The sequence below is a fragment of the Hippocampus zosterae genome, chromosome 14 (genome assembly GCF_025434085.1).
Source record: "Hippocampus zosterae strain Florida chromosome 14, ASM2543408v3, whole genome shotgun sequence".
NCBI lineage: Eukaryota > Metazoa > Chordata > Actinopteri > Syngnathiformes > Syngnathidae > Hippocampus > Hippocampus zosterae.
Window position 1 is genome coordinate 14490513 of NC_067464.1, and position 15084 is coordinate 14505596.

The 15084-nt window shown below is 42.0% G+C and overlaps 1 protein-coding gene across 2 annotated transcripts in view; it reads left to right on the forward strand.

The window, feature by feature from the left end:
• LOC127615109 (peroxidasin) overlaps nt 1–15084 on the forward strand; it is a 46714-nt gene that overhangs the window by 28167 nt on the left and 3463 nt on the right. For both annotated transcript variants that reach the window (XM_052086665.1, XM_052086664.1), the window contains 12 exons: nt 1712–1984; nt 2540–2815; nt 5278–5390; nt 6314–6470; nt 7567–7675; nt 9788–9945; nt 10592–11598; nt 11719–12215; nt 12320–12454; nt 12700–12908; nt 14490–14601; nt 14719–14851. In XM_052086665.1, coding sequence (XP_051942625.1) covers nt 1712–1984; nt 2540–2815; nt 5278–5390; nt 6314–6470; nt 7567–7675; nt 9788–9945; nt 10592–11598; nt 11719–12215; nt 12320–12454; nt 12700–12908; nt 14490–14601; nt 14719–14851 — 3179 coding nt within the window. The remainder of the gene's footprint in view (nt 1–1711; nt 1985–2539; nt 2816–5277; nt 5391–6313; nt 6471–7566; nt 7676–9787; nt 9946–10591; nt 11599–11718; nt 12216–12319; nt 12455–12699; nt 12909–14489; nt 14602–14718; nt 14852–15084) is intronic.

Genomic DNA, 15084 nt, shown 5'->3' on the forward strand with positions numbered 1-15084 from the left:
AAACAACAACAAAAAACGTAAATTCCCAGGAATACAAAAAATCCCCACGGGATGGGGCCAATTTACTCTATTGGCAGTAACTCAACAGGTTCTCGTTATCAGGGATGGCAATTTTCTGCGGATACGCGGAAATCCGCCATTTTATTTCTTAAATTGATCATTTTTGTGAATCGTCTAAATCCGTTGAGAAAATTTTAGGGGGGTCAGGTACCTTATCGTCGAATTTTCACGAGCTCTCCCGATCAGTCTTTCCATCTTCCGATTGTAAACAGCCCTGCGATTGGACGTGTATGATGTCTTACTTGTTGGGATTGTCCCGCCCCCCCACCCCACCGTCCAGGCCACGCCCCTTTCCGTTTTTTTCATCACTAGCCATTGCCACCCCTGGTACCTTATCGTCGAATTTTCACGAGCTCTCCCGATCAGTCTTTCCATCTTCCGATTGTAAACAGCCCTGCGATTGGACGTGTATGATGTCTTACTTGTTGGGATTGTCCCGCCCCCCCACCCCACCGTCCAGGCCACGCCCCTTTCCGTTTTTTTCATCACTAGCCATTGCCACCCCTGCTTTATGTCAGCTGCTTCAGCAACAATGTAAGGAAATACATCAGTCACATCAAGTGACTTTAGACAAGATAACTTCATTTTATTGTATCTTGTCCAGCGTTCTCCTCATCGGTTAAAGATTGGGTGAAAGTTTAATTTTCATGAAAATTGACTTTTTTCACGATTGAGGCAAAATCGGTTCTATTATCTGAAGTCGACTGTGTTCATTATATACAGTATACGGTACATATGAAATGATGACGCTGCACATTTGATTCAAATTTTATGATAATAAATAATCACAAAAAATATTTCATTGAGACAATTGCAACAAAAGGGTTTGAATTGAAGTTTGCCAGGAAAACCAATGAAACATTAGAAACAAAACAAGCCATTACATTCTTGATGGAATCACCTAAAACAAATGTCACTTTCACGCGGTTGTTAGGCACGAGTCAGAGTCAGAGTGCACTGTGTCCAACAGTGCAAAAGACCGACATTACCTCCGCATTTTAGCAGGTCAAATGACTTGGATATCTCACTTAGCTGAGAGACCAGCAGAGCATAAGAAAAAAAAAAATCCCTCTCAACACCCACACACACACAAACACACACACACACGCAAACACAAACACTCTCCTGCAAACACAAAGTTTGTTTGTGACATTCACTAACAACTTGCAACTATGTCAATGGTTTTTGCCACGGCTGTGTTTTAAAAACCACAGGGTCATTACTGGCTTGGTAGGTGGCCCTGTGAACATGATGTGCATTTCCTGTCTGATTGATTGTAAACCCCAGGCCCCTTGCTGTGCACAGTTTTGCTGAGTCATCACTGTAATCATTGGCCAAGTATGGACAGAGGGACCAAAATCTGTGATACAGATGGGAAGTTGCGTTTGCCATTATCAAAGCGGCTTTATAAACACAGAGGTGGTCTTTGTACATGACTCTTCAGTTTATCAGCAATGATTAAACAATATTTCCCAGCACCAGGAATAATTTACAATGGAAAAAAATATGTTTTTAAATTTAAAGTTGCTGACCTTGAATCTCTCTGACTGGCACAGTGTAAATCAATTCTTCAGGATAGTAACGGATTTAAGACAGATGATTATCCTTCTGATCAACTGTCGTTCCTTTCTGTTCGCCTCTACCAATTCAGCACGGCCAAGTTTTGTTATCCAACCCCAAAACACAGAGGTACTGGTGGGTGAGAGTGTGACTTTGGAGTGCAGCGCCACAGGCCAGCCACAACCCCGGATCTCCTGGACAAAAGCAGATCGGACACCACTGCCCAGTGACACGCGCATTAACATCACTCCCTCCGGAGGGCTTTACATTCAGAATGTGGTGCAGACCGATGGAGGGCAGTACACTTGTTTTGCCTCCAATAATGTTGATACAATTCACGCCACAGCTTATATTATTGTCCAAGGTACGTTAACAGAATCACCTCTAGCCTGAAACACCAAACTCTTTTGCATGCTGCATGTTGTTCTTCCAATGGAGAAGTATTCCACTTGGAATTAAACGGCTGCTCTGCTTTCCTTAATATCTAGATTCTTGTGACATGATTGAATATATATGATATTACATTACATCATATTCTTCTGTCAGAATATTCTGAACTCCTTCGTGGATTTAATTTAACCCCCCATAGCTCATGTCATTCCACATAGTTAACAGACTTTTCGGCCAAAAATGCATTTTCAGTTTTCGGCTGAAAGACTTGAAACAAAATGGCCGAAACAGAATATTGTGATAATGCAAGTAAAAACCTTAAAGGCAAGCACACTGGCCTACTGACACGTTTACCAGAGTAGAACCCTGGCTTCATTATATATTGATTATCTTTTTTGTGAATTATCCTACTCTCTCTCTGTGTTAAAACTACCCGTCATATAATATTACCTCATTTGTTACTTGAATACACATTCTATATACTGTATAATATACATATTATATTTATCTCGGGGGGGGCCCCCCCCAGCTATCCCCCAGTTCACGGTCACACCACAGGATGAGTCGGTCCTTGATGGCCACACTGTGGACTTCCCGTGCGAGGCGACAGGATATCCCCAGCCAGTTATCGCCTGGACTCGTGGAGGAAGCCCATTACCTCTGGACCGTAGACACTCAGTCCTGTCTTCGGGCACTCTTCGAATCACTCGAGTGGCAGCACACGACGAGGGCCAGTACGAGTGTCAGGCAGTCAACCCAGTTGGGACTGTCCGCATTGCCGTGCAGCTCAGCATCCATCAGAGAGGTGAGTGTATAGGATGAAGCTTTAAAGTTAAGGTTGGTGGAATAAATTGCGTCAGTGTTTACTAACGTGTGATGACAGAGTCATGGTTACTGCTCCACTCTTCATCATGTTAGTTTTCCGTAGGCTGTTAGAGTGGCAAACACTGCATGCTTGTCGAAGAGGAGGTGGCAAAATGACAACATGGTGAAACTGACACACTCTTCTGAGCTAATTTAGGTTAAGTCTGTGCCTTTGTGTATGTGTGTGTTGCTAATTGCGATGGCACTGTTCCAAAGTATTTACTCGCTGAAAGAAATGCTGCAGTTTCCTCTTCTTGTAATTCATTCTGTTGTGTGTTTAAAGGCGAAATTGAGAATGATTGCGCATCACATGCCGCCTTTTATCGGGTGTATGTTGGCGTGTGCGTATGTGTTGGTGGGATGAACCAGTGTTGAAATTACAGAGAGGGAAGCATGTCAGTCCGTAATCCTGAGATGACACCAATTTTCCAATTGCTGTTAACATGGCTCAAAGTATATGTTGTTCAATGGTTCCACTTTTAAAATCGGCACAATGCCACACAATCATGGTGATCAAGGGCGATGGATGTGCTATGCGTCGACAGACGAGCTTCGTGCGTTATAATCTAATGTTTGAGATAAACGCAGGAATTAATAAAATGTGACTGTTTGACTTTGAACATTAATAATAATAATTTATTAGTTGTAGTACTTGCAAAGCAATGTACCAGTACATGTCCTGCATATTCATTACCATATTATCCACACTATAAGGTGCACCTAAAAGCATTGAATTTTCTCAAAAGCCAACGGTACGCTTTATAATCCGATGCACCTTGTATACGGAACAATATTCCGATTTTTTTTTTTTTATGTAGTATTTTGTTTTTTATTCTGTGAAGCACTTTGTTCCAGCTGCACCGGCTGTGAAAGCTCGCTATAAATAAAGCTGTATTGTATTGTATTGTATTGTATTGTATTGTATTGTATTCCCTGTCGTGTAGCTCCATCAACCGCAGCCACTGTTGCTTCTATTCTATGCGGTGCGCCCTATATATGAAAACAGTTGTAAAATAGGCCATTCATTCTACACTGAAGCGCCTTATAGTGCAGAAAATACGGTATGCTATTGTTGCAGTACTTGTAGCATACTGTGCTGCATTCATGAGTGGATTGTAAATTGCTCTGAACAGTGGGCTTTTCAGGAAGCTCATCTCTGATTTATAGACGATTATTAGTCACGACCACAAATGATTTGTGGGAGGTTAGGATTTTCCCTTGCCAGATGGCGCTGCAGGAATTTGAATGCTGTGCGTGGGGGAGGGCAAATAGTTGCAGTCCACCAAACATCTTGACTTTCTGTCAGCACCCAGACAGTATAACATGATGACTCATTCTGTATCAAATCAGTCCTTAATTTGCGTGTATGATAGAGATGTCGTCTCGGGGCACCGCATGCTCGATACTCAAATGTAAAACAGCTGTTTTACCAACACGTCATATTCAAATGTCCAATTGCTTGCAACCGCATTTGTGTGAATTGCATATCTGTCATAGTTTCAGTTGGGTTGTTGTTCCCACAATGGTTTCAACATCAACTGTTATAAAGCAAACCAAAAAATAAAAATAAAAACAACAAAACAGTTTGGTTACTTTTGACAAGCACAAAGGCCCAAACAAACATATTTTTTATTAGGAAAAAATATTACTGGAGCTCTACAGTAAATACCAAATTTCCTGAGTTTTTGCATTATTGTGAAAACACTGATCCACAAGACTGGAAGAGATTTATTACAGGGTTTTTATATATGATCATGTATATTTATAAATACATTTTTATGAACCAATGCTTGGCAGTTTTCTGCTTCTTCTCTATGAAATATTAAACTTGTTACAAAGCTCCACTACTGTGCAAAGTGTTCTGGGCTAAAACTAGATTGATTTGTTGCGTTTGCGATGCTGTAATGCTCGTGGGACTAGAATTAGACCCAGAATTGTACTGTATGTTTGTGTAATAAATACATTAAATAAATACCTGTATCCAGAACTTTATTCAGATCCAGACCAAATTGTAATGTTACCATTCTACAAATTATGTTCAGTTAAGACAAGTGGAAAAATTATAATTTATCCATACACCCACCAAAATTTCTTTCTTGGACGTTTATCCAGATCTGCACCGAAATTTCTTCCCTGGGTATTGTTTCACAGTGAGTTTCACTGTAATTCTTTTTTAATGTCTAGTAAAACACAAAGACATTAACTAAACAATGACCTTTGTCCGCCCCTTTTGAAAGTGGAGGGAAATTGTTCAGCGTCTTCTGTGAGCATAAGCAGGACAGCAGACTCTGAGTTTCTTGTCTGCAATGATTGATTACAAAATGCACTTTACCTGTACTGTCTGTACTGGCCTATAATCATTAACACATGCGCGTGTGTTTGTGTATGTTTTAATTCATTCAGTAACGCCTGTTTTCACAAATGCTCCAAGGGACGTGACGGTGGAGTCTGGCCAAGACGTCCAGATTCCCTGCAGTGCTCAAGGCCAGCCACAACCTGTACTTACCTGGAACAAGGTGAGATGCTAAGACAACATTTTTCTGGATCAGAAGGAGAAAATCGTGTTAATCTTCAGGGATGTAAGATCAGAGTTCCAGAAGAGAACTGGGTTCAACTACTGCATTGGTCATCTTTTTTTTTATACAGTTTAAATGTAAAATGCAAGATGACTTGTCTTTTCAGTGACCAATAATCATTAGCAATTTACTAAATTAGTGGTTGGCAGGGTCAAGAGAAATATAATCTCTGCCAATAAAATCGATCAGAAATGTCCCGAAAATCCCCCCCACCCCCCTACCCTCTTTTATCAGGAGCCTGACTTTCAATGAGAGGAAGGGGTACTATATGTACTATATGATACGATACAGGTTTTATATATAAAGGTTGTAACCCAGAATAACAATTGCCAGTGAACCACATATTTCAAAATGCAGTCAAGTTTGTTTAAGCAACAGATATGAGTTGTTAATCGGTGTGTTTCCGTGTAACATTTTTGTTAAGCTATCAACTAAAGGGGACATATGATTCTTTTCTTCCCCTCAATTTAAAACAGTTCACATACATGTCTCTCTGGCATGCATTTGACAAAATAAACATGAATTGTATTACACTTTGCACATCCTTGATTTTCTTATCTTGCTGAAATTAATTAGCCTGTCTTATGCTTGTGAGTCAGCACTCATCCCGTCTGGGCCAGTGGTGAATAGGAATTTCCTTAGCATGACAACAAAATGGAGAGCTAGCTATGGCTCATCTTGGAACCCTGAATCTAACAAAAGTGACTGCAAGACACGCACGCACGCACCAACACACACACACACACACACACACACTCTTCTTTTTTTTTAACCAAAGGTCAATTTTCTATATGTAAATTACTTCTACATGATAGCTCCCAAGATCGTGACCTTGCCCTATGTCCGACCTCCCCAACTCTCAGGATGGTGTCCAGGTGACAGAGAGTGGCAAATTCCACATCAGCCCTGATGGGTATTTAGAAGTCAAGGATGTGGGTACTGCTGATGCTGGCCGCTACGAATGTGTCGCCCGCAATCCTATTGGCTATGATGTCGCTAGCATGGTGTTAACTGTCACAGGTAAGCGGATGGTGATTTTTTTGTTTTTTGGGAACTGGAGCAAAATTGAAATATTATTTTTCATTCAGCTTTACACTTCTGCTATGACAACAGTAAATGAAAGATACTGTATTGCAGTGGCGCATTGATGAAGTTCAACCCTGCGGTTCAAACTGATGCAGAAAATACTTTTTCTTTGTCGGGCAGTGCTTATTCCTGTCTTGTTATTGTAGAGTCCACAGAGTGAGACGCCCAAGTGGGAATGTGTTAGTCACACTCATGCAGTGATATCAGATGGCTGTTAGCTCTTCTCTTTCTGCTGGGATATCTCAGCACTCTGCTGATGTCTCTTAAACTGCTCAAAAGTGTTCTGCTTTTGTGATTATCTGATCATATGTGGAGCAATAGGGCCACAATGAAAAAAGAAAAAAGAGTGATACTCTAAAAAGTCAGAAGGGAATGCTTGTAATGCCAGAATAAAATCTTTATGCTACATTTAATTTTTTACTAAATTAAAAAAAACATTTTCATCTTACCCTTACAGCACTTAAGACAAGAGAAATTGAGTTTAAAAGCCCTCAAGGAGGAGAAATTGATTACATCCAAAGCATGGCCTAGCAAATTAAATTACTTGCTGAACGAGTGATGAAGCTGATGTGTAGCCATCTGTAATATACTTGAAAAAAAAATTCTTTTGAAGCAACAGCCGCCGGGAGAAGTCGCAACATGGTTATACTTATGTTCTATCATATCATATATTTCAATTCAACTTACAAACATAATTCTACACTGTTCTAGAGAATGAAAAATAAAGTCCCCCTCTCTTTCAGAGCCAGTTCTTTATGCATTACTCTATCAATATGACTAACGCTCTTCTCTTCTTACATTAGCCAACAAAGTATCAAGCGAAGGGGAGCAGCTAAAAAGATCAAATGAAACCATTGGAAAACTGATAGCAATCGAGTCATTCAGAAACTTGTTTACTACCATGTGTGAGATTGTATTTTATTTTTTTGTATATTTGGGGACATTGCCATGTTGCATGTAGTATTGGCCTTGTTTGCATTCAAGTGTGTGCTTCTGAATGATAACCCCTGCATGTCTTCTTGTCTTGCAGTTCCAGCAGTGAGCAGAGAGGGTGACACCTTTGTGAGCTCGTCCATAGAGCAGGCGATTCGTAATGTGGACAGCGCAATTGAGTCTACAAGGAGACGTTTGTTTGATGGGTAAGCTGTGACTTATGCAAATTGTACTTTACTGGCCACAACATTCATTGCTAGATCGACTCAATTTGCTCCATGTGAGATTACTTCATCAATTTCCGAATTATGTGGTTGTACAGAGTTGCTGCGCGTCCTTAAAAAGTCATGTCTGTCTGATTTGTGTTATAATTCATAGGTTGATTTTGGATTACTGATCCATGCAAACGTCTTTTTCTATTAAAAAAAAATCACAAAGTTGGACATGACAAAGATTAATTGCTTTCTTGGCCAGTTTGCTGCACATTTATTTTGATGATCTTGACAATTTTTTGATTGCCTCGCTCACACTATTGCCAGCGAGCACTTTCTCATAAATCAGTCTGATAATCTATGACGAGTGTTCCCAACACTCTCTTTCCTTTTCCTTTAGAGATATTTTGACTCTCTAGTTTTGTGCTTTGTTTACTTGTGTAAGTTCAACACTTCAACGTGGGACCTACTTCTACATGCACTCAACTACAACTGAATGCACATATAGGTGGAACTTCCACCCTGCGACATGAATTAGACTACTGTATTTTGACGTGATTTCGCAGAGCCCATGATGTTTATACAGCCCGAGAAAAAGCACAACATAGATCATCCGCTTGTCCATGCCACGGTATACCAAAAATACAATGTAAATAAAGATAATTTATCTGCAGAAATTTCGTGCGTAACGCAAATTGCTAATAAATAATCGTTCATAACCCGAGGTGCCACTGTAAATAAAAGGCTTACGACATTATTTGCCTTCCAACAATTCATACTGGTGGCCCGAAATATGTGGTATGGCAATGGTTGTATATCAACATCCCAGCAAATGAATTAAATCTCCTGATTTTTGTCCTAGAATGTTTTGGCCCACAAGACCTTGCTGCAGACTTCTTTAGAGATGCGCTGAGTTTAATCAAGGTTACCAATGTTCTCATCTTGGCCGGAGTTTATTGGTTGTAGAATAGATAAAAAAGTGATCTTCGTCACTGTTGGCAAGTTCTGTATAGTTTTTAAGTGTTTCCATCCTGTTTAAAAATGTGGTAAGCAGTTGTGTTGATCTTGGCATGCGCACACGGCGCTGCGCTTGGCTTACACATGCATGCATGATGCGTTGAACATGAACAAACATATAAACAAAGAACACAAATACACACAATTTGAAACGCTAACCCAAAAATCAGACGAGGGGATTTTTCCAGCCGTACTCTTAAATGGCAATCCAGGCTGCTGTCAAAAATGATCAGATGAACTGAAAAACAGAAAAACAGTAATAAACTGATCCAGCAAAACTGCTGGTGCATTCATTACTAGGATAGCACAGTACACCGATTGTGTTTCTTCTCAATGCCATACAGATCTGAGAGCAGTTTTTTGACTATTACAGGACACTTGTATCCAGGTGTCAAAACTGTAATTTGATTGAAAATCAAAAAGCTATGTGACACAATACTATGAGTTTTAAAAATCTAAAGTTGTAAACATGAATTCCATTGAATCGAAGTAACGGGATGACTCTTGTTTGTTGAAGATGTTTCTCGAAAAACTTCTCAAAGAGTCAATATGCACAAATCAGTCTCCCTTGTGGCTTTATTTCATTTCTTTGTTACACTACTTGTGCATTGCATGGTATATACCGGTATTTATTTCTGCGTGACCGAGCGTAAAATAAAAATATATGTTGTACTGTAATGTGTTGCTACCAAATGTACATAATATTCATGTTGGCTTTGGCATCCGTCCATAATATGACATCACTGTGCTTGGAGTAAAAGGAATTTTGTTTGCGATATAGTTCTCTTTTAGGTAGAGTTGAAATGGTATACTGAATATGTTCACACTTTGCCACACCCTCATGTCCAACTTTGGAAGTGATGTATTACCTGCAAGATCTACAGAAGTGTTTACTCTACAAGGCTTTCATCATCCATGTATATCTACAGTCAAATGCTTCGCAGGGTGATTGTTCAACTCTTAACTATTGTCATTTTTTGGGTCCTCTTCTGCTCAAGTCTGAACCTAGTTTTGAAATATTTGGATAATTACTGTTTTCTTCATTCCACTCCTGTTTTGTGCCTCTCCAACATCTCCCTATCACTCTAGTCAGCCTCGTACCCCAGGAGAGCTGCTTGCACTTTTCCGTTACCCACGTGACCCGTACACTGTGGAGCAGGCTCGTGCTGGCGAGATCTTTGAGCAGACTCTGCTTCTCATCCAGAACCATGTCAACCAGGGTCTCATGGTCGATACCAATGGCACTGGTGAGGCTGATTTGCATATCAATCAACTGTTCTGATTTTAAATCTAGGGTACATATTTCATAATTGATCCATACATCCATTTTACTGCTTATCCTGGTTCAGGTTACTGGGAAGCTGCGGCCTATCCGATCTGACTTAGATTGACAGGCGAGTTACACCCTAAATTGGTCACCGATGACGGGACTGGATAAGTGGATATGTTATGAATCTAAGCACTGTCTTCTCTTAAGCAAGGCCAGAAGATCGAATGATTGACTTGTTATTGAGCGACCTGCTCAACCATCAATCACTGCTGGAGAACAGGGCGCATATTTTGTGTTCTGTCTTGAATGAGGCATCTGTCATAAAAAGCAAACCAGCTATTTGTAAAATTGGATGCAGAGTCCTAGTAAAGGTCCAACGAATGTACAGTGCAGGTCCAAGATGCGTTTCACTTTTAAAGTAAAGGGTATTTGAAGAAAAGACACAGACTGACTGACTCATCCAGAGTTTCTTGAGTTTGGCCACGTAAACTCATGTGCGATGACTTGAGAAATTGAGTTCCAAATAATCCCAGTTTTATTTTCACATTTGTCAATCACTTAGATTGAATTGCAATCCCAAACGCAGTCTGTCCACATACTGGATATCCTCTATGTTCCGACAGAGTTTCGCTACAATGACCTGGTGTCCCCACACTTTCTGGACGTGATCGCCAACCTTTCGGGCTGCACGGCCCACCGCCGCATCAACAACTGTTCCGACATTTGCTTCCACCAGAAGTACCGCACTCATGATGGAACTTGCAACAACCTGCAGCACGCCATGTGGGGCGCCTCGCTTACCCCTTTTGAACGACTCCTGAAGTCCGTCTACGATAATGGTTTTAATCTGCCAAGGGGAGCCACTGAGCAGGCACACAACAACTACAGGCTGCCTCTGCCAAGGCTGGTGTCGACCACTATGATTGGAACGGAGTCCATCACTCCGGATGATCACTACACCCACATGCTGATGCAGTGGGGTCAGTTTCTCGATCACGACTTGGACTCAACTGTGGCGGCCCTCAGCCAGTCGCGGTTCTCTGACGGACAGCTGTGCACTCAGGTCTGCACAAATGACCCGCCGTGCTTCCCCATCCAGTTCCCTCCCAACGATCCACGACAGCTGAGAAGCGGTGCCCGTTGCATGTTCTTTGTGCGCTCCAGCCCCGTGTGCGGCAGTGGGATGACATCTCTACTCATGAACAGCGTGTATCCAAGAGAGCAAATTAACCAGCTCACAGCCTACATTGACGCCTCAAACGTCTACGGCAGTTCGCGCCATGAATCTGAGGAGATCCGCGACTTGGCCAGCCAACGGGGTTTGCTCCGGCAGGGAATTATCCAGCGTACAGGGAAGCCACTGCTGCCTTTCGCCACAGGACCGCCCACTGAGTGTATGAGGGATGAGAATGAAAGTCCGATTCCTTGCTTTTTGGCTGGAGACCACCGTGCCAACGAACAACTGGGACTGACCGCCATGCACACTGTGTGGTTCAGGGAACACAACCGCATAGCCACAGAGTTACTCAGGCTGAACCCCCACTGGGATGGGGACACCATCTACCACGAGGCCAGGAAGATAGTGGGAGCCCAGATGCAACACATCACATATAGTCACTGGTTGCCAAAGGTAACGATTCCTTTCCGATGCCGTTCTACACTTGTGTCTCGACTTGTTTTTGCTTGAATACTGAAAGGTAACAGCTGGTAGCGTTGATACGGATGATCAGAACTCTGTTCTGTTTCCTAGATCCTAGGCGAGGCAGGCATGAAGATGATGGGGCCGTATACAGGTTATGACCCCAATATTAACGCGGGCATCCTCAATGCTTTCGCCACCGCGGCATTCCGCTTTGGGCACACCCTCATTAACCCGATACTCTACAGGTTAGATGAAGACTTCCAGCCCATCCAGCAGGGTCACATCTCTCTGCATCGGGCCTTCTTCTCGCCCTTTCGCATCGTGAACGAGGGTGGCATTGACCCGCTCCTCCGCGGGCTCTTTGGCGTCGCGGGTAAAATGCGGGTCTCCTCGCAGCTACTCAATACAGAGCTGACTGAGAGGTTATTTTCTATGGTCCACGCTGTGGCCTTGGACCTGGCAGCCATGAACATACAGCGAGGAAGAGATCATGGCATACCGCCATATAACGATTACAGGACTTATTGTAACCTAACGTCGGCTCGGACCTTTGAGGATTTGAGGAACGAGATTAAGAATCCAGATGTCAGAGAGAAGCTTCGGAGGTGATTCTCGAGCTACAATCGTCTCTTGCTCAATTTTGAATGAGTCGCTGGAACTGAGCACTTTGTGGATTGAAGTCACCCAAACCATATATACTGTGTGATAGGCTTTACGGCTCTCCTCTGAACATCGACTTGTTCCCTGCCCTGATGGCCGAAGACCTGGTTCCTGGCAGTAGACTCGGGCCCACCCTCATGTGTCTGCTGGCTTCGCAGTTCAAACGGCTGCGGGATGGAGACAGGTACTGTTAACAAAGCTTTATTTGTGTAGCCGTACTTTATGAAACACAATGGTAAAAAAAATAGTAATGTTACTACCCCAACATACTAGTGCAACCGATCCATGAAGGAAGCCTGGAACAACATGGGTCAGATATGGAACATTAACATGTAAACATCGGAAATCAAATGCGGACCGGACTGACCTGAATTTTACTGCTTGGTTGGTTATTTCTGAAACTGGCAAATCCGCCGATGTGTTGTGCAGGTTCTGGTATGAAAACCCAGGAACGTTCACGCCAGCCCAACTGACTCAGCTGAAGCAAGCCTCTCTTTCTCGGGTGCTGTGCGACAACGGAGATAACATCACACGTGTGCAGCGCGATGCCTTTCGGGTGGCAGAGGTGCCACATGGCTACGGCAGCTGCGACAACATCCCACAGATCGACCTGCGGATGTGGCAAGACTGCTGTGAAGGTAAGGATCCTAATCACACCTATATTCTCTTTCGTGTTGATGGAGCCAAATGCATTGTCAAAATAATATTCATTTCATTTGTAGAGTTCAACCCAGAAACCGATCATATCTGTAGTGTTTTCTTTCTTGCCTTTTATTTTAGCATTAGCACACAACAGGAAGTCATGTTTTTTGATATAGTCTTAAACAAAATGTTGTCTGCTACGTGAAAGGCTCTTCACCTTATTCTTGAGGACTCCCCGGAAAAACTATTATAGGCACATATATAGGCATATTCCTGGAATGCACCGGAAGTCGCGGTAAGCCATTGGGCTTTCGTTTCCCAGACCGGTTTATTTGAAAGTTTTTTTTGCCGTTCACAAGGCCATGTGGAATTTTAAAATGTCTTGCTTGCACGGCTTGGGAGTTTGTTGGCAAATAACCAGTAGTCGTGTCTGTGGCTTCAAGAGCTATGTTTTAAACATTCATCCTCCCCGGCTGAGGAGAGACTGTTGATGTGATCATTGGCACAGTCCACAGCAGGGTTGAGAATAAAAGGATTAGTCTGAAAACGTTCATGTGAAAAAGACCACCAAAACTTTGGACGCGTGCTCCTTAAAATTTGTCGACAAAATGTGCCGCATACGCATCAAACTTTGTGCTTGGTTCTATGACAAACCGCTGAAAAGATTCACCGAATGCCACATAAAAGATTGAGAGCAGTGTCACAAAAACATGAGGTATGATTTTTATGTGTATGGGGACACGGCATGTATAATAATGAATCATTTCAGCATGTGCATAATACATTGATTGTTAAAGGATTCTATATTTTCATTTTAATCTGCACTAATATTGTTGCTGTTATTGTATACCGTTTTTTTTCCTTTTGTTTTTGGAGCACATACGCAAAGTGATCCCAAGCAGTGGGAAGTAGTGGAGTTGATATAAGATTAAGGGTTTGGCTGGGTCCTCTGTCTGCTTTAAGGTAAACAAGACTGTGTCCAGTCTCTTTTAACAAAACATGACCAACTATGTTACTGTGTAAGTTCTCATACATGTCAAAGCTTCTGAGATTGCTCATTGCCTCACGCTCTGAATCAACAGAATTCAGAAAGTAGATAAAAATTCAACTGTACGGTCTTGAAACTGCACGTTGTTTTGAGGTCATGCTCCTACCTCACTACTTTACAAGGAAGCAGGGTTGAAATGTTTTCACTTTTCACCTGCAGCAACCAGCGTCCACACATTGTTAAAGTCTCTAACTCTGACAGTAATCCCTCATTTTTCGCGGTTATTGGGTACCAGACCGGTTTTTAAATGGTGATGGGTAGCGCTATGACATTCATCTTGTCTTCTCATTAGTCGTAATAAGTTTAAGGTTTCTTTTTTTCTTATCAGACAACAGTCTTTTTTTTTTTTATGATGAGTCAGTGTTAAAAAATTCAGATTTATGATGTTGAATATGACTTTGCTGCTTGGCTTTGTATTCATACCTACTCCAATACATCAAGACTCAGTTAAGAACAGAATCCCATGGAAACCATGTTGCTGTGCACACCAAGTGAGCCTCATTGCTTTGTTGTTTTTCCACACTGGCAGACTGCAGGACCAAAGGACAGTTCAATGCACTGTCCTACCACTTTAGAGGGCGCAGATCAATTGATCACAGCTACAAAGACGGCGGATATGCTGACAGCTTCATGGAAAACAGGTGACACACGCGCCGTGTGAATCATTTTTCGCAGAAACAGGCCATTTATAATTTCATCTCCGTGTGAATACGGTGTTGTATGCTAATTTTATTTTTGTTTGTCTTTGTGGTTTGCAGTCACTTAGAAGAAGCTACAAAAAGCCATGTTAATGTAACTGTGACCTCAAAAAAAAGTACTGATACCCCAGTCAGCGAATTCCAGGACTTTGTCTCTGACATGCAGAAGACAATCACAAGCTTACGCAAACAGGTAAATTCTTGTATCCGCAGACAATTTGGAGATTAGGAGTCACATTAGGTGGCAGATTAATCACGTTCAGTACAGTGTTCGAGTCAGAGCAGTGGTTTTATGGCAAGTGATCATTGCATAGATTTTACTTTGATCCCTTTTTTCAGGCATGCATGTGTTTGATATAATTTTACGTAGGTGCATTCCTTCCTTTCCCAAACATTTTGTTCGAATTCCAGCTGTATTTTTTTTGT